Below are 26,061 nucleotides of genomic sequence, written 5' to 3'. Positions count from 1 at the left end.
TCGCGTTTTTTCCTCATAAGTATTCGAGGACGAAATTCCGGAAGACAATGAACGTTTTAATTATTCTGTGCGCAACCTGAAGGTTGTGATCAGAAGTGTGTCCTGAACAGGAGAACCTTGTCCACTTGACTATGGAGCTGAAATTTCTCATTCAGCAATGCCAAGTGCAATAAAAATATTACACCCTTCTAACAATTTCGGTATCCTTCTTGCGACGGATGGTTTCAGCACATCAAAACTGAGAGCTGGTTGAGCTGGTCTGGTTCCATCTTCAGAACTGCGGGAAAAAAACGTAGACGAGGTGGAGAGAGAGCGCTGGTGTTTGTCGTTTTTGTATAGCTCGTCTGCGTCCTTGTCGCGCAGTTTATTTGATAACATGGGACCACTGCAACTTTCAGGACAAGTCCGATCCAGAGCCTCCATGCAGTCAAATGAGTGATCTCTTCGTGTTCATTGGTCGTGTACCAGTACAACGTATTTTCTGAAAGTACACGCGAACATCTTTCTTATTCAACCATAAACGACCATCACCATAAACAATCAAACCATCTGCCACACTTTAATAGTCGACCTACAGCATGTGAGCCGTTCTCACGTGTAAGAAACCTTTGTGGAGAAATAGGTGCTCAACTACTTGGACATTGTCTTATGTCTCAAGTGAAGCTATTACGGCCATGGCAGTGGCAGATCTTTTGTAGAGGTCAGTAAGCATGCTCCAGAGACGTATATTAAGATGTACTTCATTGTACTCGTGCCCAGAATTTTATAGAGATGCATTAAAATTACGCGCTGATGAAATTGAACGTCCATAGCAACTAGACATAATACTTTCATACTACTTCCTGCCACGGACCTTAACCGAGCTTTTTTTTCAAAAATTAAGAAATAATTCTTAACGAATCTGGTACACTGCAATGTCAAATGAGCTGCATCTGAATGGACCACGTTGCGGATGTTAACCTCCAATAAAAAAAAATACGACAGATTGAGGAAATTTTCTGTCGACTAATATCGCCATATTACATAGCTTGTTGGCACATTCTACACGAGCCAAAATATTTGAGTCACATGCTCTCACTGAGGGCTGCTGCTACGATATTAGGCTTTGTAGAGGATGTGCTTCCGTGTCCATGCGTTCCAGGGTCCTGTCCAAGCATTATTGCTACTGACATCCATATCTTTTCTCACGTCAGTACGTCGTGGCTTATGTTTCATATCTATCGCACATCTCACGCCTCGTGTGTCAGTATCATAGATTTGTTAAATATATAATTTGTGCACTTTCTAGCGAATGCGAATGCTGGCCTCGATGGAACCATGTTACATGTACCCTTCGAAACTCCGTTCCTGCACCACTCACCGCTCATCACCATAGTCTTGGGGCGCTTTGGCCAAACTTCGCTCTTGCACCAGTAACTTCAATAATTATCACCAATTCTTTACAAGTGGGGTCGCCGCCTCCTAAACACTTGAGATAAGGTTTCCTGGTTTAACGTCCCAAATTTATAACGTCGGTACGTGAGAGATTGCGGCTATATTTAGGACTGATGCGTGCATAATGCAGCTTTTCCTATAGAAGTGTTAAAAGCTAAACTCACCGATTGTTATTGAAAACTGGCAATGCAGTGACCGTTCGCAGTACGTGGCCTACGCGGTCATTGTGCTCTGCGTCGTGGCCCTGGTGCTGGGGTACTTTTTCATCGCAACTGAGAGTAAGTAAAAAAAAAAACTGGCTTAAATTTCGGCACATGAACTTGTGCCACAATGATGAGCCCAAATAACTGGAAGACGCTCATACGTTTTGTGCTTACCAATGCTTTCAAGAGTATAGAGGGGGTCGATCTTATGAAGGCGGGTGTATTTTTAGAAGTCACTTTATTCCTGCGCAGATGTGCTATTCAGGCGTTTTTTTGATGCGATCGCTTACAGAGCAATAATTAGGATTCCTTGTGAATAGTTTCAAATAAAGCTCGGATTACGCGTGAGCTTGTCCGCTAGATTAAGCCTGTTTTTGACTTTCAACGTTACAGAGCGCGACCAGTAAAATTGCTTCAGTCGAATAATTGCTCACTCCAGAGGGCACCAGTCCACCACAGGCTGAGCATTCAGCCTGTGGTGGCTGAGCATATATAATATGAAGAGAGAACAACGTATGTTGAACTAGCAAATATATACACCGCACGTCGTGCTCCCTTTGTTTTCATGTTACTACCGGGGCCAGCGTGACTACCTCAGCCACACCTATGTATAGATACGATCACCTTGAACAGTACTTACAAATTAACTCTCGTGAAATATACAAGGTCATAATTTTCAAGGTCGCGTGTTCCACGTAACATAATTTTCCTTAAGAGGAAGCTTAAGCTCGGGCCCAACTCCGACGTGGCCTATCCAAATACATGTAAAACGCAAAAACGTTTTTCCGAGATAACCCACGGACCGATTTTAGTAAAATTTGTTGCATGTGACATGTGACATATTGCTAGGGACTATTGGAAGCGAAATTTCTATTTGTCTTGCATTTTGTTAAAAACGTTTTAAAATATTCGGTAGTTTGAAAAACGTAGAAGCAATAAATTTACAAATTCATAGTTATACATCAAGAACAGATATCGTGGTTCTGTAAACGGCATCCGTTAGGCCATTGAAAGCGGACAGATTCGATAATGTTACGATTTGTTACGTCGTATACCAAGGTTCTGCAAAAGCTGTATTTCTATAACACTAAATTTTTTAGATTTATTTGTGACATATCCATATTGTTCGCTTTAGATGTACTATTAGATGCAATTCCCAGAATTGTGGTTATCATTTTTTATTGCTGAGTTAGAGTTGTCAACCTCAATCAAACATTCAAAACTAACCATCACTACATTCACTAAACTCGTCAAATTTTGTGCAGTGGTTGCCGACAAAAACGAATTTTCCTTTTACACGTGTTTAGATATGAGCACCGAGCTAAAGCCTCCTTTTAAGCTGCATTATGCGAAGAGGCAGGCATTACTTGCACAAATAATGAACACAAACCCTCTAACTAATCGCTTTATGGCACATATTGCAATTCACGAATTGTAGACGGAGGGCTTGCAAGACGTATCCACTTCAAATGAATTGCCATGTTGACATCATCATCATCGAGGCTGGCTACGCCCACTTCAGGGCAAAGGCCTCTCCCATACTACACCGGTCATGTGCTAATTCTGGCCATGTTGTCCCTGCAAATTTGTTTATCGCATCCGTCCACTAACTTTCTGCCACCCCATTCCAGTCCGTAACCCTTAATGACCATCCGTTATCTTACCTGCTCATTACGTTCCCTGGCCATGCCCATTTCTTTTTCTTGATTTCAACTAAAATGTCATTAACTCGCGTTTGTTCCCGCACCCAATTACACCAATTACACCCATTATTCTTCTTTTCCATAGCTCGTTGCGTCATCCTCAACTTAAATAGAATGCTTTTCGTAAGGCTCCAGGTTTCTGCCCCGTGGGTGAGAATTAGTAAGACACAGCTGTTATACACTTTTCTCTTGAGGGATAATGGCAAGCTTCTGTTCATTATCTGAGAATGCCTGCCAAACGCACCCCAGCCCATTCCTATTCTTCTGATTATTTCAATCTCATGATCCGTATCCGCGGTAACTACATGCCCTAAGTAGATGTGTTCCCTTACCAGATCCAGTGCATTTCTACCTATCGTAAACTGCTGTTCTCATCCGAGACTGCTAAACATTACTTTAGTTTCCTGCAGATTAATTTTTACACCCTCCCTTCTGTTTTGCGCGTCCAGGTCACTGAGCATGCACTGCAATTGGTCCCCTGAGTTACTAAGCAAGGTAATATCATCAGCGAATCGCAAGTTACTAAGGTATTCTCCATTAACTTTTATCCCCAATTCTTTCCAATCCAGGTCTCTGAATCCGTCTTGTAAACACGCGGTGAATTGCATTGAGAGATCGTACCTCCCTGCCTGACGAATTTCTTTATTCGTATTTCGTTGCTTTCTTTATGGAGGACTACGGTGGCTATGGAGCCGCTTTAGATATGTTAGATATCTTTCAGTATTTTTACACACGGCTCGTCTACACCCCGATTCAGTAATGCCTGCATGACTGCTGAGGTTTCTACTGAATCAAACGCTTTCTCGTAATCAATGAAAGCTACATATAAGGGTTGGCAATATTTCGCACATTTCTCTATCACCTGATTGATAATGTGAATATGGTCTATTGTTGTGTAGCCTTTACAAAATCCTGCCTGGTCCTTTGGTTGACAGAAGTCTCAGGTGTTCCTTATTCTATTTGCGGTTACCTTAGTAAATACTTTGGTGACAACGGACAGTAAGCTGATCGGCCTACAATCATGAACGTCCCCTTTCTCCTCCTCCTCCTCCTCCTCCTCCTCCTCCTCCTCCTCATCATGATCATCATCATCATAATCATCATCATATTCATCATCATCATCATCCTGGCTACGCTCGTACTCAATGAACTTACCTGTTACTACATTCACTAAACTCGTTAAATGAATACTTCTCCCATATTTCCAACTTCTCATACTTCTCCAACTACCCCGGTCATCTGCAAATTGTGGCCATGCTGTCCCCGAAAACTTCTTACTCATCCAACCACCTAACTCTGCTGCCCCCTGCTACGCTTTACTTGTCTTGGAATCGACTCTGTAACCCTTAATGACCATCGGTTATCTTCTCTCCTCATTACATGCCCTGCCGATGCCCATTTCTTTTTATTGATTTCAGCTAAGATATCATTAAGAGTTTATTAACTCGTGTTTGTTCTCTCACTCAATCTGCTCTTTTCTTATCCTCTAATGTTACCCCCATCATTCTTCTTGTCATAGCTCGTAGCGTAGTCCCCAATTTAAGTAGAACCCTTTTCGTAAGCTTCCCGGTTTCTGCCCTGTACGTGAGTATTGGTAAGACAGCTATTATACACTTTTCTCTTGCGGGATAATGGCAACCTGCAGTTAATGATCAGAGAATGCCTGCCAAATGCACCCTAGCCCATTCTAATTCCTCTGATTTCTGTCTGATGATCCGGATCCGCGGTCACTACCTGCCGTAACTAGATGTATTCCCTCACCACTTCCAGTGCCTCGTTACGTATCGTAAACTGCTGCTCTCTTCCGAGACTTAAATATTACTTTAGTTCCCCTTTGTCTGGAAAGGGGAGAAATTATCCCGTTTCTTATGGATTAAAATTATGTTGGCATTCTTCCCAAGATTACGGTACGCTCGAGGTCATGAGGCATTGAGTATAGAGGGCGGCCAGTTTTTCTAGAATTTGCCCACCATCCTTTAACAAATCTGCTGTTACCTAATCCTCCCGAGCTGCCTTCTCTCTTTGCATAGCTTCCAAGGCTTTCTTCCGGCGTTACTTGTGGGATGTCAAATTCCTCTAGACTATCTGCTCTTCCATTATCGTCGTGGGTGCAACTGGTACTGTAAACATCTGTCTAGAACTCTGTTTCTTCTTCACTGCCTTTAGGCTTCTTCCGTTCCCGAGATCGTGCTGAATTCTATCCATATCATGCTTCTTTACGTCAGCTATGTAACGCTTGTTGATTAACTTTGAAAGTTCTGCCTGTTCTACTCTAGCTGTAGTGTTAGAGGCTTTCATACATTTGGGTTTCTTAATGAGCTCTTTCGGCTCCTGCAAAAGCTTACCGGTATCCTGTCTAAAGAAGTTACCATCGACTTCTATTGCACACTCCTTAATGATTGCCATAAGATTGTCGTTCATTGCTTCAACACTAAGGTCCCCTTCCCGAGGTAAAGCCGAATACCTGTTCTGTACCTTGATCCGGAATTCCTCTATTTTCCCTCTTACCGCTAACTGATTGATTAGCTTCTTATATACCAGTTTCTTCCGTTCCCTCCTCATGTCTAGGCTAATTCGAGATCTTTCCATCATATAGTCAACGAAGCGCACCTTGCCGAGCACGTCGACATCTTGTATTATGCCAGGGTTAGCGCAGAGTATCAAGTCTATTTCATTTCTAGTATTCTGACTAGTATAGACTTTCGGTTATCCCGCTTGCGGAAGAGGGTATTCATTATCCGCAAAGTCTTCGTTCGGCAAACTAATAATTCTCCCCGGCTATTCCTATAACCTATGCCATATTCCCCCATTGACTTGTATCCAGTCTGCTTGCCTACACTGGCATTGAAGTCGCCCATCAGTATAGTGTATTTTGGTTTGACTTTACCCATCACCGATTCCACGTTATCACAGGGGCTTTCGACTTCCTGGTCATGACTGGATGTAGGCGCGTACACTTGTACGACCTTCAAATTCTACCTCATAAGTTCCACAAGACCTGCCACCCTCTCGCTAATGCTATAGTTTTCCTGTATGTTACCAGCTATATCCTTATTGATCAGGAATCGGACTCCTAGTTCTCGTTTCTCCGCTATGCCCCTGTATAAAGGACATGCCTGCTTTTTAGCAATGTATATGCTTCATTTGCCTCCTAACCTCACTGAGCCCTATTATATCCACTTTGATGCCCGCTAATTTCTGCAATGGCGGCCTGTCCGGATCCAGAGATTCTGAGCACCCTCTGCTGCTTCACAGGTCTGACCGCCGCCGTGGTCAGTTGCTTCGCAGCTGCTGGGGACTGCGTGCCGGCGTTTGACTGTTGTATTCATATAGCAGGTTGTGGCCAAGTACTGCATCAGGGTGTCCAATTACCCTCTGGTGAGGGAGTGCGCTATCGGTTCTGGTCACCGGGATCAGGCCGCGCTCCAGAGTTGTTTATGCAATTTAATAAACATGCGGATTTTTTTTAATCCTGTCGAAAATTGCGCAGCGCTGGGATACGAACCACTGTCCTTTTGCACGCGAAGCGGATGCTCTACCTCTCGGCCATTGCTGCAAACTAGGTTGACGTCAACTTCCAGATATTAGATTCAAGAGAGTGGGACTAAATACATGGGCGTTCCAGACACTTTTGAGCTTCAATACATAAACATAGTTTCCATAAAGAAGTAAGCCGAACAGTGCCCTTCGGCGATTATCGCATATCTCCAGACTGGCAGGCTTCTGGAAATTCGTTCTAAGTGGTTCCGCCTTGCAAGCTTACACACAATGATTCTTCAATTGCATTATATGCCGTTGAGTAATTCATTCAAAAGGTACTTAGGGAGATCTCTCGATAAAGTGATTTTGACCTCTAGGATATTCCAGCTCAATGACAAGATAGTTCTCTCCTACAGGTGCTTTGTAAAAAATACCGTAGAAGTTAAAATTAGCATCTGGTATGTGCACATAGGACCGTGGTCAAAGGATAAAAACATACATTGGTGAAGAGTATTATTACGAGTACATTGAGAAGTTATTTTTATTGGAAGTTTTGCTGCCTGCATCTACGCTTAGTTTCGCAGTGCTCAGTAGAAATAATTTTTCCTCTATCTGAGGAGGGTTAATAGTGAGAAGCTGAGAACTTTCAATCGGTGTTAGCTATCCGATGTAACTAAACAAGTTTTCAAAACTAGTGATATGGTGTACTGGGTTTTTGGTTCTGGCACTTGCTCTATATATTGGCTATGTAAGCGGCAAAATCGAAGTGGCAATTTCAGTTCTGTAAATTTGCTTTACCTATTCATATTAAGCAAGACGTTGGTTCTTACGCCCTGAAAATAGTGAAATTGCACGTTTTTGGAATGTTTCGTGTTCTTCGCAAGCACACACGAAATACGTAATCCGGATTCGCTTCCATGGAATGTGTGTGGGCCGAGAGAGTGCTAATAGGTCTCGCAAAGAGTGAAAGCTTTTTTGTTATATATGGTTACCCGTTATTGCAGGCAGAAAGACGCACCTGCGTCTGGCAGTACAGGCTGGGCGGATAGAAGGCAGGCAATATTTGGCGTGGGTATTTGCTGCCACACAACAATAATAGTCATCTGTCTTGCTTGCGTTTCCTTTCTTGAAACCGCTGCACTCGCTATTTTCCTGTCGAGAATGCTCTGTCATGCTGATAACGCGCATGCGGTCCGTGACTTGGTGGTGGTGTTTGTTTCATGAAACACGCGCACACGGAGTGTGCGGGAACTGCTGCAAACTAAAGACATGCTTCGTACTCTCATTGGCCTTTACAAGCACTAAATCTCAAGCAATTTATGCATTCTTCAGACATACTAGATTTTACGCAGGCTGAATCTTTTTTGCCTAACCGATAGCATTCGGCCTACGCAGAAGGAAATCTGTACAATGGAGTAGTGCTAGGCCTTAATCGCCACGGTGTACCACAATTGTTTTATCTTAGAGATGCGAAAAGGCTGACCTGGATGTCAACATATTTAGGAGAGAAGTTGATCATCGGAACGAGGATGGCAGAGAATAAGGATACGGGTTTCTATGAAATGTTGGAAAAGACCACTGAGTGGCGCCTCAGCAACTCGCATGGATTAACTGAAGTTATCCTGACAACCAAAAATGGAAGAAAACTGAAGGTGCGTTGAATTATCCGCATACTATTTTTAATTTGCATTTACCTTCCATACCAGTCACGTTACACCGTAGTGGAACGTTTTACATGTATGAAAATAGTTGGTGAATCTTAAAACAGTGGTGCGAAGCGCGTCGTGCCTACGGAGAATCAGCTCGTCTATTCAGAGGCGTGGCCAAGTTTGTTCCAGTTGCTTGTTATGAAATTGTCAACGCACAACGTTATTCAACTGAGCTAGTTGCTTCACAGTTAAGCCGAGACAGGCAAGGAGCAGCGCTTCGTTTGCTACAAATCCTTCGTCTCGCACTAGCGGGAAAGCGACGTAGTTGCTACAAGTGGGAGGCCGGATAGTCCACCAGTTGGGTCACCGGATCGTACTCTCTTGCGAGCAGACGAGCAGTGCTGCATGGAAGAGAGGAAGCTACATCCCGTAGTGGTATTCGTGCTATACGCAAGCATTCCCGTTCATGACGTCTACCGTATAGAATAATACGAGGAGTAGAAAAACACAAAGAAAATTTATTATATCTCTACCTTATTGCAAGGACTTAAGCCGCACGCTTTAACCGTCAGTCATATTAGTTTTTTACGGAATTTCCACTCAAGGTAATGCAGTTTTCTGAGGGCATCAGACATAAATAACACGAGATTTGTAAAACGGTTTTGTAGCAACTAGGAGCGTTTGCAGAAGTGATTTATTGCAAGCCTTTACGAAAAAGGTTTGACATCGATTGCAGATTAGGTAGGACGATCCCTCTGCTTCTGCCATCTGTAGGCTAGCTGGCGCCTTGATTTAGCCGATGACATCTTAACCTTCATAGACTTCATATAACGCCTGAAAATAGTGAAGACATCTCGATGATTGCACTCAAAGCATGTAACTCACAAACATCAGCTGAAGTTTAGCAAGACATACTACGGCTCGAAATCATCGTGCAGTGTAGTGACAGTTCCATGCGGCGCGAACCAAGCAGAGAACACAATCAACAGACCTTCAGTCGGCAGGGTACTTCTGACCATTCACAAATCATTTCACAACGGTCGTTGTCCTGTGACGCGTTAAGTTAAGTGATGCGAGCAGCACTCGTTGCACTATGCCTCATGCGCAACAGATTTTGCTGATGCTTGCCCTTGCTTCCCCTTCCGCGGCCATCCACATCGGCCCTACTGTGGGCGCATGCGTTGATGCTGTCCAAGATCGTCAAGAGCCGTCACCCGCACGTGGTGTCTCCATAATCTTTCCTCCTTCCTAGATGTACCGCTAAACGGACACCGAATTGTTTCTGGGACGACGTCACCGGCTGATTTACCACCCTTTTCCAGCCCCTTCAAAAGCATCTTCCCGAGCACCTACTCCTTCAGTGGGCATGCGAGCAGCAGTCGTTGCGCTGCGCCTCATGCGCAATTTTTGTTCGCTCCAGAGGTGCGTTACAATTCGACCCTGTATGCTAAACGGAGTGGTAATCGCTCACTTCTGCTGCTCCCATGCCCACTTGGCCTATATGCTACTATGCGTTATTGTATCGACGTGGCGCTGTTGCAATGCGGGGATGTAGAGGAAAACCCAGGGCCTCCAAGGGTGCAGAAGTCGGCTCAAGATGACTCTGCCTCGAGTAGTCTTCCGAGTCCCAGTCTGATCAGATGAGTACCGTATTCTTAATGCTTAAAGACATAAAGAACATGACAGTCGAGCTTAGTAAAGGTGAGTCCGAGTTGAAATCAGGTATGAAGAATGTGGAAACCAGCCAGTCAAGCTAACCGATATTTTCCGCTGTCTTCAATCACTTGAAAATAAATCTGAATGCAATGATTCAAGAAAGCGCTGATCAGTTGAAAAAGAAGCTGGGCATCGAGGTCCCGTGCTTAGACGACTTGGAAGACAGATCAAGGCGCAATACCCGGATCCCATGAGTAATGGCTGCAAGCTGAACAGAACTCTGGATGCCCTGCCGTCAGCGATGGAAATGCCTTGTTAAACGGGCGCATTGAATCGGGACTTTTTCAAATACAAGGTGCCGTTTGGTTAAAATGGAACTATCAAGCTTCAAAATTAAGGAGAGCATACTTTCGTCGCACACTCAGCTTAAAGTTAGTAGCATTTCAGTATCTGAGGATTTATCGCCTGCGACAAGGCTCGCTAGCAAAAGCATCTTGAATTTGGTAAAAGCCAGCCTAATTCCTCCTCCTCTGAACTACCCTTTCACAAGCTTTCCATTGATAAGCAATGTGTCATGTAATTACCAAGTGACAACGATAAGCAAGTTAAAAGATTTTCTAGATCGCGCAAGCGCACCTGACAGTCTGCGTCATCACCCTTCTACATAGCAGCGCGCGAGGGGCTGTGCACATGCTTGTGAAGCCTCTGTGCTTGTCGCAAACGCTAGAAGTGTTTCGCGAACGCGAGGAACTTAAATCGCTCATCGATAGCTGTAATGCTGGTATTATTGCATTAACGGAAACGTGGCTACAACCTCATGTGCAAGATTGTGAAATCTTTGGCTTGTCTCGATTTAGCACCTGCCGTTGCGATCGCACTGCTCGCAAAGGTGGAGGCGTACTACTCGCTATTTCAAAGTCGCTGCAATATCATGAAGTCCCATTAATTGTAATCTGGAAGTTGTGTGCGCTTGCGTTGATAACGGTTGCCCTATATATTATTGGGGGATTTCAACTTCCCTAAGATATGCTGGACTACTGATCCTCCGCACTCCTATTTATTTTTTTCACAAAGTAACGACTTTCTTGATCTCTGCTGTGGTTTCCCTCCTTGAATTAATCGTATGCCCTCATCCTGATATAGTTGCCTATATATATAGGCAATGTTTCATGCTTACCGGGCTTAAGCAATCACCTGGGTTTTCATTTCAACATATCTCCTGTATTTGAAACCAATTGTTAAAAAAATTAGCACTGTGATATTAACGCTATCAATATTAAACTATCAAATTTTCTTCATCCTTTCCAGAGCCAATTTGATGATCGCGCCGTTGACAAGAACTGGACCGTTTCAAAAATATACATGAGCTCACCGACAAATTTATTCCGTGAAGTGCAATATCCTGCAGTGTTAAGAAGCCCTGGTTGAACTTGCAAGTTCAAAAGGCTTTCCAACCGAAAAAAACAACGACCGTATCGAATAGCGAATAAAAGTTCACTGACATCGAAATGGAACGCTTCTAAGGAGGCGGACAGAACTTGCACATAAACTATAAAATTTGGGCATTCCAAGTACACACTTTTGCCACATTGCTTGCAAATGGCCCTAAAAAGTTCTTGCCTGTTATAACACTTCCAAAGGTCATTCGGTCGCTCTGATTGATTCCAGTGGTTCACCGGTACCCGAAGATGTATGTCCCTGTAACAACTTTGTTGTATGTAATGGCCCTGTGCTTCCAAACACTTTAGTGTTGCAATTACCCATCTATGGACTTTATATCATTGAACCTCATGGGGTCAAAATGTAATTAAAGATCTGAAGTTGTCATGACGTCAGGGTGCTTATTTGGTTAATGCGAAATTTCTGAAAAATGCTGTTTATTCATCTGTACTGCTTTCAATTCAAAAATTTTGCAGAAAGTTTTACATACCCATCAGCTACCTGCAGATTGGAAGGCACCCCATTTCCCTCACCAACATTCCTTGCAAGGTTCTTAAGCATATTTTGTGCTCACATTTAGCAAAGCACTTACACTAAAGCACAACATGGTTTCAGAAAACTTCTCTTGTGAAGCTCAACTTTCGTTTACTCACAGCCTTAATCTTATTCTCGACAAAGGTTCATTCGCAGACTGTCTTTTCTGGACTTCGCCAATGCCTCGGACAAAGTGCGTCAAAAATTGCTTGTACTTCAACTTAGTAAACTTTATCTTGATCCTAACCTGTTTGGATGGCTTGAGCATTCTCTCCTTAATTGGTCACAGTATGTTGCCAAATAATCATGTGTCCCCATTAAATCCCGTAGACATTGGTGTGCCCCAAGGATCAGTTATATGCCCTCTACATTTCTTAATTTACATTAACCATACACCCATTGACGTTTCTTCTATTACTTACCGTTTCGCAGATGGCTGTTATCCTCCGTGAAATCTCGGACTAATCTGATAATAAATTCTTACAAGACGATATAAATGCTCTCTAACTGGTGTGACGTATGGTTAATGCAACTTAACGTAAATAAATGTAAATGTATGCCTGTATGACGCAGCAATATTCTTCCGCCAAACTATTACCTTAATGTTGCTCCTTTAGAGGTCGTAACTTCCTGTGAATACCTAGGCGTCCACATAGCCTGTTCACTTTCCTGGCCGTTGCACATCGATAAGGTAATTAACAATACAAACCATATGCTTGGTTATCTACGCGGAATTTTTTCTCCTGCACCTACATTATTAAAACTATTCTTATACAAAACGCTTATTAAGAGTACAATTAACTACGCCTCGTCCATCCGGGATCCGCACATTGAAACCCTTAATAAATCACTTGACCTAATCCAAAACAATTCCGAGCATTTCGTTCTTAGCAATTAGCACATTAAGCGTAAGTGCCATGAAAAACTCTTTGCTAGGTGCTCCTCCCTCAGACCAACGTAAGTGCTTTCGCCTGGCGTTATTTCATAAACTTGATAACATAAACAGTGCTACACCAGAACCTGTAACGAATCATTTATTCCTAGGAGCTCTCGGGAATGGAACCACCTTCTCGGCCTTATCCGACATCATCACTCCCGGATAAAATTACCTAATCAATTTTGCTGTAATAACTAACCACCCTTTGTTGCTTTGTTATTTTCTGATTTATATATTTTTACACACTCCCCTCTTTAATACTTCGGTCTTGACGGTACAATAAAATAAATAAATCCTGGCGGAGGCAAGTTCTTTTTTTTATTGAAAAAGAATGCGGATCCATTTCACTGTGGTAAAGTTGGCATTAAAGAGAGTCATTGGAAAGGGGTACATATCCAGTGGTTTTAATATGAAACACGAAGCCTACCCGGCGACACATACCTAGCGTTTCTTGACTAATGCAACTATAAACTCGGAGGCCGCTATAAAACGATTCGCTATAACTACGTCCAAGGCACAATTTGACTTTCGGCCAGTAGTAGGATTCGCGTACCCTAGCAAGGGTACGAGTGCAACCGAATTGGCCAGACGCAGGTCCGTCGTGGCATGCCACCACGATTTCGTCACGAAGCTCTGCTGATACGACCAACAAATAGGTTTTGATGCTGGCAGCAGAATTCTTTTCGTACAGGATTCCCTGTCGCAAAGAAAGCGAAGACAGTCCGCGAGTAATGTGTCGGGGTAGACGTACGTTGCGGACTTCTAGATGTTCAACGATAGGTCGCAATTCACAATCTGCTCGCTGCCGTGTAGATACGTCTGTCTCACTTATGGCCCCGAGAAAAGCGCTGTCATCTTCCGTGTGTTGATCGGCGTGTTCAACAGGCGCGCGCGACAATGTGTCGGCATCGTCGTGTGTGTGTACCATGGTCATGTACTCCTGCAGGCGTAGGCTCCACCGTGCCAGTCGTCCAGAAGGGTGTCTTAGGTTTTCCAGTCAGCATAAGGAGTGATGATCCATCAAGCCCCGGAATGCGCGGCCATAGATAATGGGGCGGAACTTTCCAAGTGCCCATACGAGGGCAAGGTGCTCTTTCTGTGTGGTAGTGTAATTGGACTCAGGACGTGATAGGGCGCGACAGGCGTAAGCTATGACCCTTTCGCCGTTCTGCCGCTCTACGAGCACCGCACCCAGACCAACGTTGCTGGCGTCGGTATGAATTTCCGCTTCGGCTTCCTGGTTGAAATTATCAAGAAGATGGGCCGAAGCCATGCGGTGTCGAAGATCAGCGAAAGCCGCTTCCTGTTCACAGGTCAAATGAGCGACATGTCGTCTCTAGTGAGACTAGTGAGACATGTAAGTGGTTGGATAATTTTAGAAAAATTGCGTGTAAAGCGCCGGTAGTGTGGGCCCAGTCCCAGGAAACATCGAACGTTTTTCTTGTCGGTAGGAGTCGGGAAAGCAGCCACAGCGGAAGTTTTCTCAGGATCGGGACGGACGCCTTCCACGCTCACGACATGTCCAAGCAACTTCAGTTGTCCATAACTAAAGTGACGTTTCTGAGGCTTTAACATGAGGTTGGCCGATCGCATTGCGCGAGCACTTGCCGCACTCTCTCAAGGTGTCCTGAGAAGCTGCCTGAAAATAGGACCACATCATCCAGGTAGACGAGACAGGTTTGTCATTCTAGGAAAACTAGCACAGTGTGCATCATCCGTTGGAAAGTTGGAAAGGATGCGCCAATGCATCGGCATAAGTCGCACGCTGGTATTCGCTCCCGTTAGGTCGTGTCGCCACGACGGGAGGTTGCCTCTTAGAATGTAAGCATAAGTTGCGCGTCGAGGTTCACTTCGAAGATATGAACGCCTCAAGTGGTGGAGCGTCCGCAAGTGCTGCTTCGTAATGCGGTGTACCGAGCGCATGCTGCATTTCGTCACGCACGATGCTAGCTATGAGGTTGACTGAAGGCTGCTGCACCTGATGCAGCTGTCACAGCTCGTCGTGGACTGCCGATCGGATCTCGCAAAGCGACTCGGCGTCTGTTGTGGGCTCCTAGGACACTCGTAGCAGAGAAGATTCAATTGCCAATTGTACTGGTGGGAGCAATGGTGCAGGGCCTTCTCCATGGTGACCGCTTCAGGGAGAAACTCCGCAACCGTATCGGGCGGGTTACGAAAGAGTCCCCAAAAAAAGCTGCTTGTTAACACCGCGCATCAAGTGACGCAGCTTGTCTTCCGACATGGTAGGGTCAGCTCGCCTGAAGAGACGCACCATGTCTTCCACGTACTGTTGCGACGCCTGTTTCTCGAACCTCGGCCGGCGTTACTATGGACAGCGCGGGGTTGTCGGCGGGCTGCAGGCATCGGCTACACCATGGCGACCAGGCAGGGACGAGACGATTTCTAGTGCGAAACTAGCAGTCAATGTCACGTGACAGGTACTGAGACTGGTTGTGGATGGGCGACTGATCCCTTCACCCAAGTGACGTGGCAAGTGCTTGCCAAAAAGGTCGGACAGCTTCTGCTTGAACAGCTCCCAGTTTGTAAGTCCCTCTTCGTGTGTGTGGAATCGCCAAGTTCCGTCCAGATAAAAAATGCCATTGCCTAGCATTACGGTCAGGTGCACTCTGTAGTCGGGTCGCTCTGCATGTACGTTCGTACATGCTGAGCCATCCTTTTACGTCCATACCCTGCGGGGATTTGGGGAATTCGACGCGCCATTGCGCGGACGAATTTCACCCATGTTCTGCAATCCTTAAGCCACGTCGTCCTCGCTCCGAACCAGTTTCGGCGGTGGAGCTCCACTCGCGGTGGTTCGCGGTGAGGGCGGAGCTAGTGACGTCACGGAGCGGACCCTGGTGGCTACTGCCGTGACGGTAGCGGCTATTTCTCCTTGGGGCAGCGCCTGGTACGTACATACTTGCTCTCGTCCGCCGACACCTTTGTGACTAGGACTGAGCTCACGCCCTTTGCCCGTGCGGGGAGCGCATACCTCGTATTGTTCCTATCCCGACGCTAAGCCGAAGAACGGGTGCCTAGTGCTCGCGCGAGGTCGTACCACGCCGAGCCGCACTCATCGGAGGCCCAAGCCAAGAAGATCGCGAGGGCAAGTAGCATAGCCGCCGGGACTTTTCCTAGCGGCGCGTCCCAGCTTGAGCCTGTGCTCTCGCAGTGACGTGCTACAGGCGGCCCTAACTGTATTTTTCGCCCTTGGTACGGGACCACTTTAGTTCCCCGCCGTCCCGGGACCGGGTGTTCGTGCAGTGTTGGGTGCCGTTGGAGACAATAAACGGTTTCCGTCAACTTAGGGCAATACTGTGTTCTTGCGTGCGTCGCTCGGTAGCCCCTTGTGGCCAGAGTTCGCGCGCCGCGGCGCTAGATGCGGACGGCTGACGCGGCCCTGTGGCTCGCTTAGCCCGCGGTGGTCAGTACTCCTGTGAGCAGTAAGACTCCACAACACTTAGACCGGAGAATCTGCCGGCGTCGTGCAGATGTGGAAAGTCCACATACTATGTTTGGGTGGCCGACGGTACAGAAGCAGGTGTAGACGATGTGTCGTCTCCTGGAGGCATTGTCTCAAGCTTGATATGTCGTCCGCTCACAGGTCATTTGCGAAGAAGGCGGGTAGCCACCACTTCTACCAAGTGGTACGCGTATACAACTATTTGCAGTATGCATTTACAAATGAGGAACGTTCGCGGAAAAGAAAGAGAGCTTAGGCAGACTGTTGTCAACTTTTTGTCGTCTTAGAACCGGGGTCGTTCTGTTCTCCGGCTAATGGCATCAATGTAAATAAATAAATATACATAAATAGATCTTATACTAATCTACACTATATTCACCTTGCATTCTATAAATATATAAAGTATGATGAATCTAGTTGAAATTACAAGGGAATTGGGCCAGAATAACGATACGAACATGAGACATGCCGAGAAAGAAAATTGTCGTTTATTTCCGACCATTACCGGTCCAGCAATGTGCGCCTAAATATAACTGTTGCCTTTTTTTTTCATTTTGTCCCCGTCGAAATACGGCACCCACCGTGATCATAGTACGTGCCACCTGAACCTCAACAGGGTAATGCCATAACCACAAATGTAGCGCGACGGGTATCCATGGGTACTCATCTCGCGATGATCTTTCGCGAGATGACCTTACAAAGTGCGATGTATGGCGTTTTTCACTGGTCGATTCGGAGCAGGATTTATTGCTCCGCGGCAACGAATCCGAATTTCACTGGTCGATCTGGATCGGGTTCGCGCGTTCCACAGGTCGTTTCGTATCAACTCGCTCCGCGCCGGATCGCTCGCACTTGCTCCGCCGCAGAGGCGCGGATTTGGGCGGAAATAGCTCGCGTCACTTCCGTCTTCAAGCGAAATTGGTACCCGGTTTGTGTTGTGTTGCTTCGCAAATGGTGCTGCTGCAGCACTCGCGTTTAGCGATGAGAGCTCGGACGACGGCGATTACGAAGTGACGCAGGTCCTGTACGAAGCCTTCTATGCACGTTGTCCATGCACAATCCTCGCGGTCGCGACTCGGAAATGACGGACTATGTGACTGCCGCGGTCAAATTACACACGGTGGACGGCGAATTCGGTTGCCGTGGAAACGTAGAACGGAAGTCGCGCATGGTTTCCGGAACCGGTTCGTGTGATCTGTACGCAGACTTCCTGTGCGATCCCCCGCGGAGCGTTTTCGCGCTCCGCTGGCCGATTGGGATTTGTGAAACCCGAGCACTCACTCGAGGATTCCGGCGGCCGCTCCAGATCGACCAGTGAAAAACGCCATTAGTATCAGCAACCGGGTTTCGAAGGAAAAGCTCGAAAAGAATAGTATAAAAAGCACCGAACAACCAGAAATAGTAGACTTCCCTGCTGATAATCAAAGACAATTTTTGTGCATGGTCGCACATGCATCGCCCTTGACTAACTAGGCGTTCAATCAAGGCGCTGCGCGTTGAGGCAACAGAAATTCCTTGACGAGTTATGAGCATGCTAGATAGGTGATTGTGCTAGAACGCATCGCTACGCTTGTCAACCCAGTACCTTAGAAAGCGTTAAGTATACCGTTCTCGGTAACAACTACACGGTTGAGAAATGCTGCGGTCTGCATGAAAGAGCACGATTTTACCGACCTGATGGACACGACCTCATGAGCGCTTTTATCAAGCGCCATGTGTGGGTGATAACTTTTTGCTATCGCAGACGCAAACATTCTCCACTGAAATGCGCTTTGGTGCCGAAAGGTAAAGGGCGTAGAGTGGTTACAAATTTAATACAGTAACATGAGGACTCATGCAAAAATAGCCGCTGCGTTCATGCACCATGCGCCTTTGTAACGTCACATGGTTCTTGTCATGTGTCCTGAAGAATGAATATATGCACTGTGCGTGCGTGTGTGCGTGCGTGCGTGTGTGTGCGTGTATGAAGTAATGCTATCAGCGTAACCATGTCATTGTTGCATGCAAAACAATTTCCCCCTTTGTTTCGATATTGTGTAAAGCTCTGTTTTCTACACGTCACATTCCTGTGTATCGCTTTTTTGTCATCGTCTATCGCTGTAATTCCGGTGTTTTACGTGCCAAAACCACACTTTGATTGACTCACGCCATAGTGGGGGTCTCCGAGTTAATTTTGACCACCAGGGGTTCCTTAACGTGCAGCAATGCACAGCACACACGCGTATGTGCATTTCGCACCGTTGAAATACGGCCCCGACGTCGGGATTCCGTGTCGCGGCCTAGTGCTTAGTAGCACAACCTGCCGGACTTCATCAGGGGTGCGTCTGCAAACACCCAGAGCTCTAGGTCTTCATATATATATGAAATGAATATATATTCGGATAGCTCCTAATCTAAGCGCACAATTAATGGTCGCGGATAGTGCATCACAATACACAAGTTGTTTGGGGGCTTTGCAGAAATGCCTGCTCAGCAAGTCCTTCGAGCAATGCGGAAAGGGGAGAGCCCTGGTCTTTGTCATGAATGATACCATCTTTGAAATGGTAAGGATCTATATGGTATATATTCTAGTGTTTAAACAAACAGTGGTTTTGCAGCAGGGCGTCTGAAATAGTTTGCTAAATATTCTTGCCATTGGATTTCGAATAAAAGCTGTCGACTTGCATTGTGCGATAAGCCGCATTTTCTGCGGCTTATCATTCACACGCAACAAAAAACGAACAAATAACTACAAAGAAAAAACTCAATGGTTGCAGGCAACACAGTCGTAGATTGCTTAAATCTACCACTCGCACACGTCGGCAAATTATGTATTACTGCGTCGTACATTGCAGCGTCACTGCCGGCGCTCACGCATGTTCTAGTGCGTACACCCCCGTTCCTGTCGCGCATCAAATTTGATTCAACAATCAGCTAGGAGATTCGAGGAAGTTGCGACACCCGCAAGTGCGCCTTTCGCCCAATGACACGTTGACGAGATGGTTGAGAATAATAGCTTCAGACGCGGGATCTAAGAAGTTACTCTTATTATTGGGAGAACTTGCACCCACAATTCCGCCGCCATCGCTGGCGCTTGTACATGTTCCAGAATGTACACGACACTCCCCTTAGCCAACGCAACCCGATTCGACAAAGATCAGATATATGCAAGTGAGACTTGCACATTAGCAGGTAAAAACGTTCAGCATGAAAAGCATTAACATTCTGTGCGGGTAATCATCATTCTCTCCTACTTTTCGCGCGTCTGTCGGTATGCTCTGGGATATAAGTATATATATATAGATATATAAGTATAGACTTCTCTGGACAATATTTAGCAGTGCGTACACAGAATTAAGTCAAGAAATATTAGGTTTAGCTAAGTAACATCACTTTAAACAGAATCCCACATGAGGTGAAGCCCCTGATTGACAGGTTTTCGAGCCCTTTGTCAATACTAGTCCTATCACGCTAAAACTGTACACTTCTCAGCAAATGGTCACATGGAGCTCGCGGAGAAGCCTGAAAAATAAATTTAGCCAGGAACAGTACTCTCGCTACGTAGTGTTATAGAAAATATTCTATTGCATTGTAATATGTTCTGTCAGTCTCGCAGTATAAGTTAACGAAACGCGAATTCAGACGCCTAAAAGCGTGATTGTTAGTTGCATTATAAATTATTTGATGCAGGGCTGTTCATTTCTTGTTTAAAAGTTCAGTTGTTTCATCAGTGCATAATACGATAATCAGTCGATGCATAATATTAAAACAAATCTGTGCTTTCAGGTGAATTCGACTTTGCATAAGTCGAAGGAGATCAACATGTTTGTCATACAGTGCTCGCAACCTCTCAAAGGCAGTTGCGCTAAACCTGCAATACCAACTGTTGAATTTCACGTAAGAAAACGTCATGTTGTCGCACTCAAAAAAATAGCCTCACGGCTTCATTGTACATATGAATGAAATAATCTGCGAAGTGTGTTTCTTTGCGTATAAGCGATTTGTAGTGTAATATCCCTTCATTGCAGTTCTGCTTCTTTCAACGCTTGCCTGTTTCACTCGTTCCCCATTTTGTCGGCTCCTAGAACATTAAGCCACCACTAGGCTGCATTTGAAGACGTTGTAATAAGATTATCATCTTATTTTATATTTTATACGTTTTATATATGAGACGTTATCTGTTAGCATTTTCAAAAGATTACCCGCGGCAGTTTATTAGATTTAAACGATGCTATTTATTGCTGGACGCCTGTGAATGATCATGGCCGTTTATATCGGCGTGCTTTCTGGCTCGTCAGTTATCAAGGCTACCTTGAATCATAGTTAGCATGATGAAGTCCGGTCACTGGTTGTGCGGAGTACAAGGAATGCATGTGTAATGCTGAATAACGTTGCAAGCGATAACAATGTGTATCCCTTTCCTATTGACGCATAAACATCGCAATTCCATTGACATAAAAAATACAATTTCCTGGCCCTATATTAAACGTTTTACTTCTCATATTTTGATATTCTGTATAGCATGTATGATCGAAACAAGCGGTGTTCGGGGTTCGGTCAGGGGCTTTCCAGCAGCACGTCAGAAATAGTTTGCTAAATATTCTTGCAATTGGAATTTCAATAAAAGCTGTTGACTTGTATTGTAGGACAAGCCGCTGTTGTATTGTGAATGGCAATAAAGTGGCCATTCACAATATATGATATGGCAGGTGTGTATTTGTTGACATGTTTTGTATTGTTATAATGCTGAACGCAGCGTTGAAGGGTTATTATGAGGCGGGAGAGAGAGAGAGAGGAAATGTAGCGAGCTTAACCAGAGGCGAGTTTCCGGTTTGTTACCCTACACTGGGGGCGGGGGTTATTGGGGATGTAAAGACGAGAAAGAGCGAAAAGAGAAAAAGGAAAAAAAATACGAATAAAAGAAAAAAGAAAAGAAAAGCAGGTAGCAGAAAAGACATTCCAATCACAGGCGTTCATACAAGTCGGTCAAGGTCAAGAAGCGCTGCTGAGTTTCTAGACATCTAAGGAAAGCTTCACACCTGCCGCGACACCTTCGACTCCTGACAACACCTGGCCTCCGAAAAAAGCTGATTTTTCACCGCCGGCCCTTAAACAGCTCACCTTACTCCTATTAAATGAGCAGTACCGGTATTAAACCCACATGATACAATGACGGCTCCGTCATGCCGAAGAGCTCAGAAGTAGCTGTCATTCTAGGAAAAGCCATTACTATCAAGGTAAAACCATCTCACTTGACAACCTCGACTGCAGCAGAAGTCGTAGCGCTTCAAGTCGCACTACACTTTAATATTGACGAACGAACCCACAACTGATCGATTTTTTTGCCACTCAAAGACGGCACTACATTGCTTATTGTCAGCCTTACGTCACGGTCCGCATGAATAATTGGTATTTCAAAACGCAAACGCCATGATCATGACGACGCTTACTAAACATACAGGCATAATCTTACATTGGTTGCGTCGACTAAGGCCGATCGAATATGCGTGAGATTGCGGGCAGTAAATGCTGAGGATATCAAAGCTGTCCCATACGCGGGAGCGCGCAAGGTCATCGCGCACACAGGACGACGCTTATTAGACCTAGAGGCATAATTTTACATTGGTCACGACGACTAAGGCCGATCGAAAAGGCAACATATTAGGGGCGGTAAATGCTGAACCTACCACAGCTGTCTCATAAGTGGCAGCACGCATGCTTATTGCTAGCTAATTACATCGCGTAATAAGCATAGAGGAACAATGTTACATTGCTCACGTCGACTAAGGCCGATCGTGCAAGCAAGATATTGTGGGCGGTAGGTGCTGAAGCTATCACAGCTGTCTCATCAGCGCGAGAGCGCAAGGTTTTCGCTTACACATCGCAATGCTTATTTAGCATAGCGGCATAATTTTAGATTGCTCGTGTCGACTAAGGCCGATCGAGGAAGCAAGGTATTGTGGACGGTATATGCTGAAGCTATCACAGCTGTCGCCTAAGGCCGATCTAGGAAGTAAGATATTGTGGGTGCAGAAGCTATCACAGCTGTCTAATAAGCGGGAGCGTGCGTGGTTATAGCGAACACTTCACAACGCTTACTAAAGATTCAGGCAAAATTTTACATTGTTCGCGTCGGCTAAGGCCGATCGAACAAGCAAGATGCTGCGGGCTGTAAGTGCTGAAGGTATCGGAGCTGCCTCATAAGTGGAAGCGGGCGTGTTTATCGAGAACATATCACAACGGTTATTAAACATACGATAAATCGAGATATTGCGGGCTGCAAGTGATGAAGCTGTCACATGTCTCCTAAGCGGGAGCATGCGTGCTTATCGCGAACACATCACAAGGCTTATTAATTATACAGGCATAATTTTCAATCGCTCACTTCGACTAAGGCCGAGCGAACAAGCAAGATATTGCGAGCTCTATGTGCTGAATCTATCACAGCTGTCTCATAAGCGGGAGCCTGCGTGGTAATCGCGAACACATCACAAGGGGTATTAAACATACAGGCATAATTTTACATCGCTCACGTCGACTAAGGCCGATCGAACAAGGAAGATATTACGGGCGCGAAATGCACGAAGCTATCAAAGCTGTCTCATAAGCGTGAGCGCTCGAGGCTATCGCAAACACATCACAACGCTTATTAAACATACAGGCATAATTTTAGATTTCTCACGTCGACTAAGGCCGATCAAAAAAATTAAGGGATAGGGGCAGCAAATGCTGGAGCTATGACAGCAGTCTCATAAGCAGTAGCGTGCGTGGTTATCGCGAACAACGCTTATCATACAGGCAAAATTTTGCATTGCTCAAGTCGAATAAGGCCGGTCGAACAAGCACGATATTGCGGGCGGCAAATGCTGAAGCTATCACAGCAGCCTCATAGGTGGGAGCGCTCGAGGCTATCGCAAACAGATCACGACGCTTATTAAACATAGAGGCATAATTTAACATTGCTCACGTCGACTAAGGCCGATCGGAAAATCAAGATTTTGGGGCGGCAAATGCTGAAGCTATGACCGCTGTCTCATAAGCGGGAGTGTGCGTGGTTATCGCGAACACCACAAGGGTTATTAAACATTCATGCATAATTTAACATTGCTCACCTTGACTAAGGCCGATCGAACAAGCCAGATATTGGGAATACAATGCTCAAACTTTCACAGCTGCCTCATAAGCGGGAGCGTGCGTGGTTATCGCGAACACATCAATCGATTAGTGAACATACAGGCAAAAGTTTACATTGCTCACATCGACTAAGGTCGATCGAAAAAATCAAGATATGGGGGGCGGCAAATGCTGAAGCTATGACAGCTGTCAAATAAGCGTGAGCGTGCGTGGTTATCGCGAACACCTCACAACGGCTAATAAACATACAGGCATAATTTTACATATCTCGCGTCGACTAATGCCGATCGAAAAATCAAGATACTGCTGGCGGCAAATGCAGAAGCTTATCACAGCTGTCTGATAAGCTGGAGCGTGCGTGGTTATCGAGACCACATCACAACGCTTACTAAACATACAGGCAAAATCAAGATATTGGGATCGGCAAATGCTGAAGCTATCACAGCTGCCTCATAAGCGGGATCGCGCGTGGCTATCGCGAACACCTGACAACGGTTATTAAACATACAGGCAGAATTTTGCATTGCTCGCGTCGACTAAGGCCGATCGAACAAGGAAAATATTGCGGGCGCGACATGCACGAAGCTATCACAGCTGCCTGATACGCGGGAGCCTGCTTGGTTATCGCGAACACATCACCACGCTTACTAAACATGCAGGCAAATATTTCGTTGCTGACGTCGACTATGGCCGATCGAAAAATCAAGATACTGGTGGCGGTAAGTGGTGAAGCTATCGCAGCTGGCTGATGAGCGGGAGCGTGCGTGATTATCGCGAAAACATCACAACGCTTGCTAAACACACAGGCAAAATTTTGCGTTCCTCACGTCGACTAAAGCTGATCGAACAAGCAAGATATTGCGTACGGTAATTGGTGAAGCTATGACAACTCTCTCATAAGCGGTAGCATGTGTGGTTTTCTCGAACACATCACAAACAATTATTAAACATACAGGCAAAATTTTACATTGCTCCCGTCGACTAAGGCCGATGGAACAAGGGAGATATTGCGGGCGCGAAATGCACGAAGCTATCACAGCTGTCTCATAAGTGTGAGCGCTCGAGGCTATCGAAAACACATGACAACGCTTATTAAGCTTTTAAGGACGATGCATATAAATACCCAGAAAAATGTTTGTTTTCCGTACAGATGTGTAAAACACATCAAGATTAAGGATAATCAACGAAAAGAACAAATACTTTGCAGATATTTTTTCAGCAATAGGGAGAATACCCCAGGCAAGAAACTGGAAGTGGGCTTCACCCCAAGGCACCTAAGGCTTCGTTTTCAATTTGTACAAACAGCTCTCATGCAATGCGACCTATAGGTGTACATTTAATTTATTTTACATCACAAGTGTGACACCCTGCAGCTGGATATTTTGCATCGGCCTGTCTCCTGTGAACTTTGTTTTCAAAAGACAGTGAGTCACATGCAAAACTTTCTGTTTCTTGTCCTGTGTTCCAGCTCTACACCAACAAACGACACTTGCAGCCTGTCAGGCATAAATTATGCCTGACACAGGCATAATTTTACATTGCGCACGTCGACTAAGGCCGATCAAACAATGAAGATATTGCGGGAAGTAAATGCTTAAGGTATCACAGCTGCCCCATATGGGGGAGCGTGCGTGGCTATCGAGAACACATCACAACGGTTATTAAACATACGGGCATAATTTTACATTTCTTACGCCGACTAAGGCGGATGGAACAAGCAAGACATTGCGGGCTGTAAGTGCTGAAGCTATTAGAGCTGTCTCATAAGAAGTAGCGTGCGTGGTTATCGCGAACACATCACAACGGTTATTAAACACACAGGCATAATTTTACATTGCTCACGTCGACTTAGGCATGTCGAAAAATCAAGATGTAGGGGCGGCAAATGCTGAAGCTATGACAGCTGTCTAATAAGCGGGAGCGTGCGTGGCTACCGCGAACACATCACAACGCCGATCAAAAAATCAAAATAGAGGGGCGGCAAATGCTGAAGCTATGACAGCTGTCACGTAAGCTGGAGCGTGTGTGGTTATCGCGAACCCATCACAACCCTTATTTAGCATGCAGGCATAATTTTAAATTGCTCATGTAGACTGAGGCCCATCGAGAAAGAATATTGTGGACAGTATATGCTGAAGCTATCGCAGTTGTCTCATAAGCGTGAGCGCGCAACGTTTTCGCTGGCACATCACAACCATTATTTAGCATACAGGCATAATTTTAAGTTGCTCATATCGACTCAGGTTGATTGAGCAAGCAAAAGATTGTGGACGGTAAATGCTGAAGCTATCACAGCTGTCTCATAAGCGCGAGACCGCGAGGTTTTTCTAGCACATCACAATTTTAGATTCCTCAAGATATTGTGGAGAGGAAATGCCGAAGCTGCCAAGCTGGCTCATAAGCGCGAGCGCGTAAGGTTTTCGCTAGGACATCACAATCCTTATTTAGC

General features: G+C 45.3%; 1 protein-coding gene across 14 annotated transcripts in view; it reads left to right on the top strand.

Annotated features, from left to right (window-relative positions):
* The window catches only part of LOC129384091 (uncharacterized), a 165,340-nt gene that overhangs the window by 137,553 nt on the left and 1,726 nt on the right, over positions 1-26,061 (top strand). For 7 of the 14 annotated variants that reach the window (XM_055069203.2, XM_055069205.2, XM_055069204.2 and 4 more), the window contains 3 exons: positions 8,288-8,472; positions 18,959-19,042; positions 20,265-20,375. In XM_055069203.2, the coding sequence (XP_054925178.1) occupies positions 8,288-8,472; positions 18,959-19,042; positions 20,265-20,375 (380 nt within the window). Of the gene's footprint in view, positions 1-8,287; positions 8,473-18,958; positions 19,043-20,264; positions 20,376-26,061 lie in introns of those variants that run through there. The other 7 variants (XM_055069208.2, XM_055069212.2, XM_072284221.1 and 4 more) reach the window with 7 other exon arrangements.

The sequence above is a fragment of the Dermacentor andersoni genome, chromosome 9, assembly GCF_023375885.2.
Source record: "Dermacentor andersoni chromosome 9, qqDerAnde1_hic_scaffold, whole genome shotgun sequence".
Lineage (NCBI taxonomy): Eukaryota > Metazoa > Arthropoda > Arachnida > Ixodida > Ixodidae > Dermacentor > Dermacentor andersoni.
Note: the sequence above shows the minus strand (reverse complement) of the source record. Positions and strands in the feature narration are given on the sequence as shown.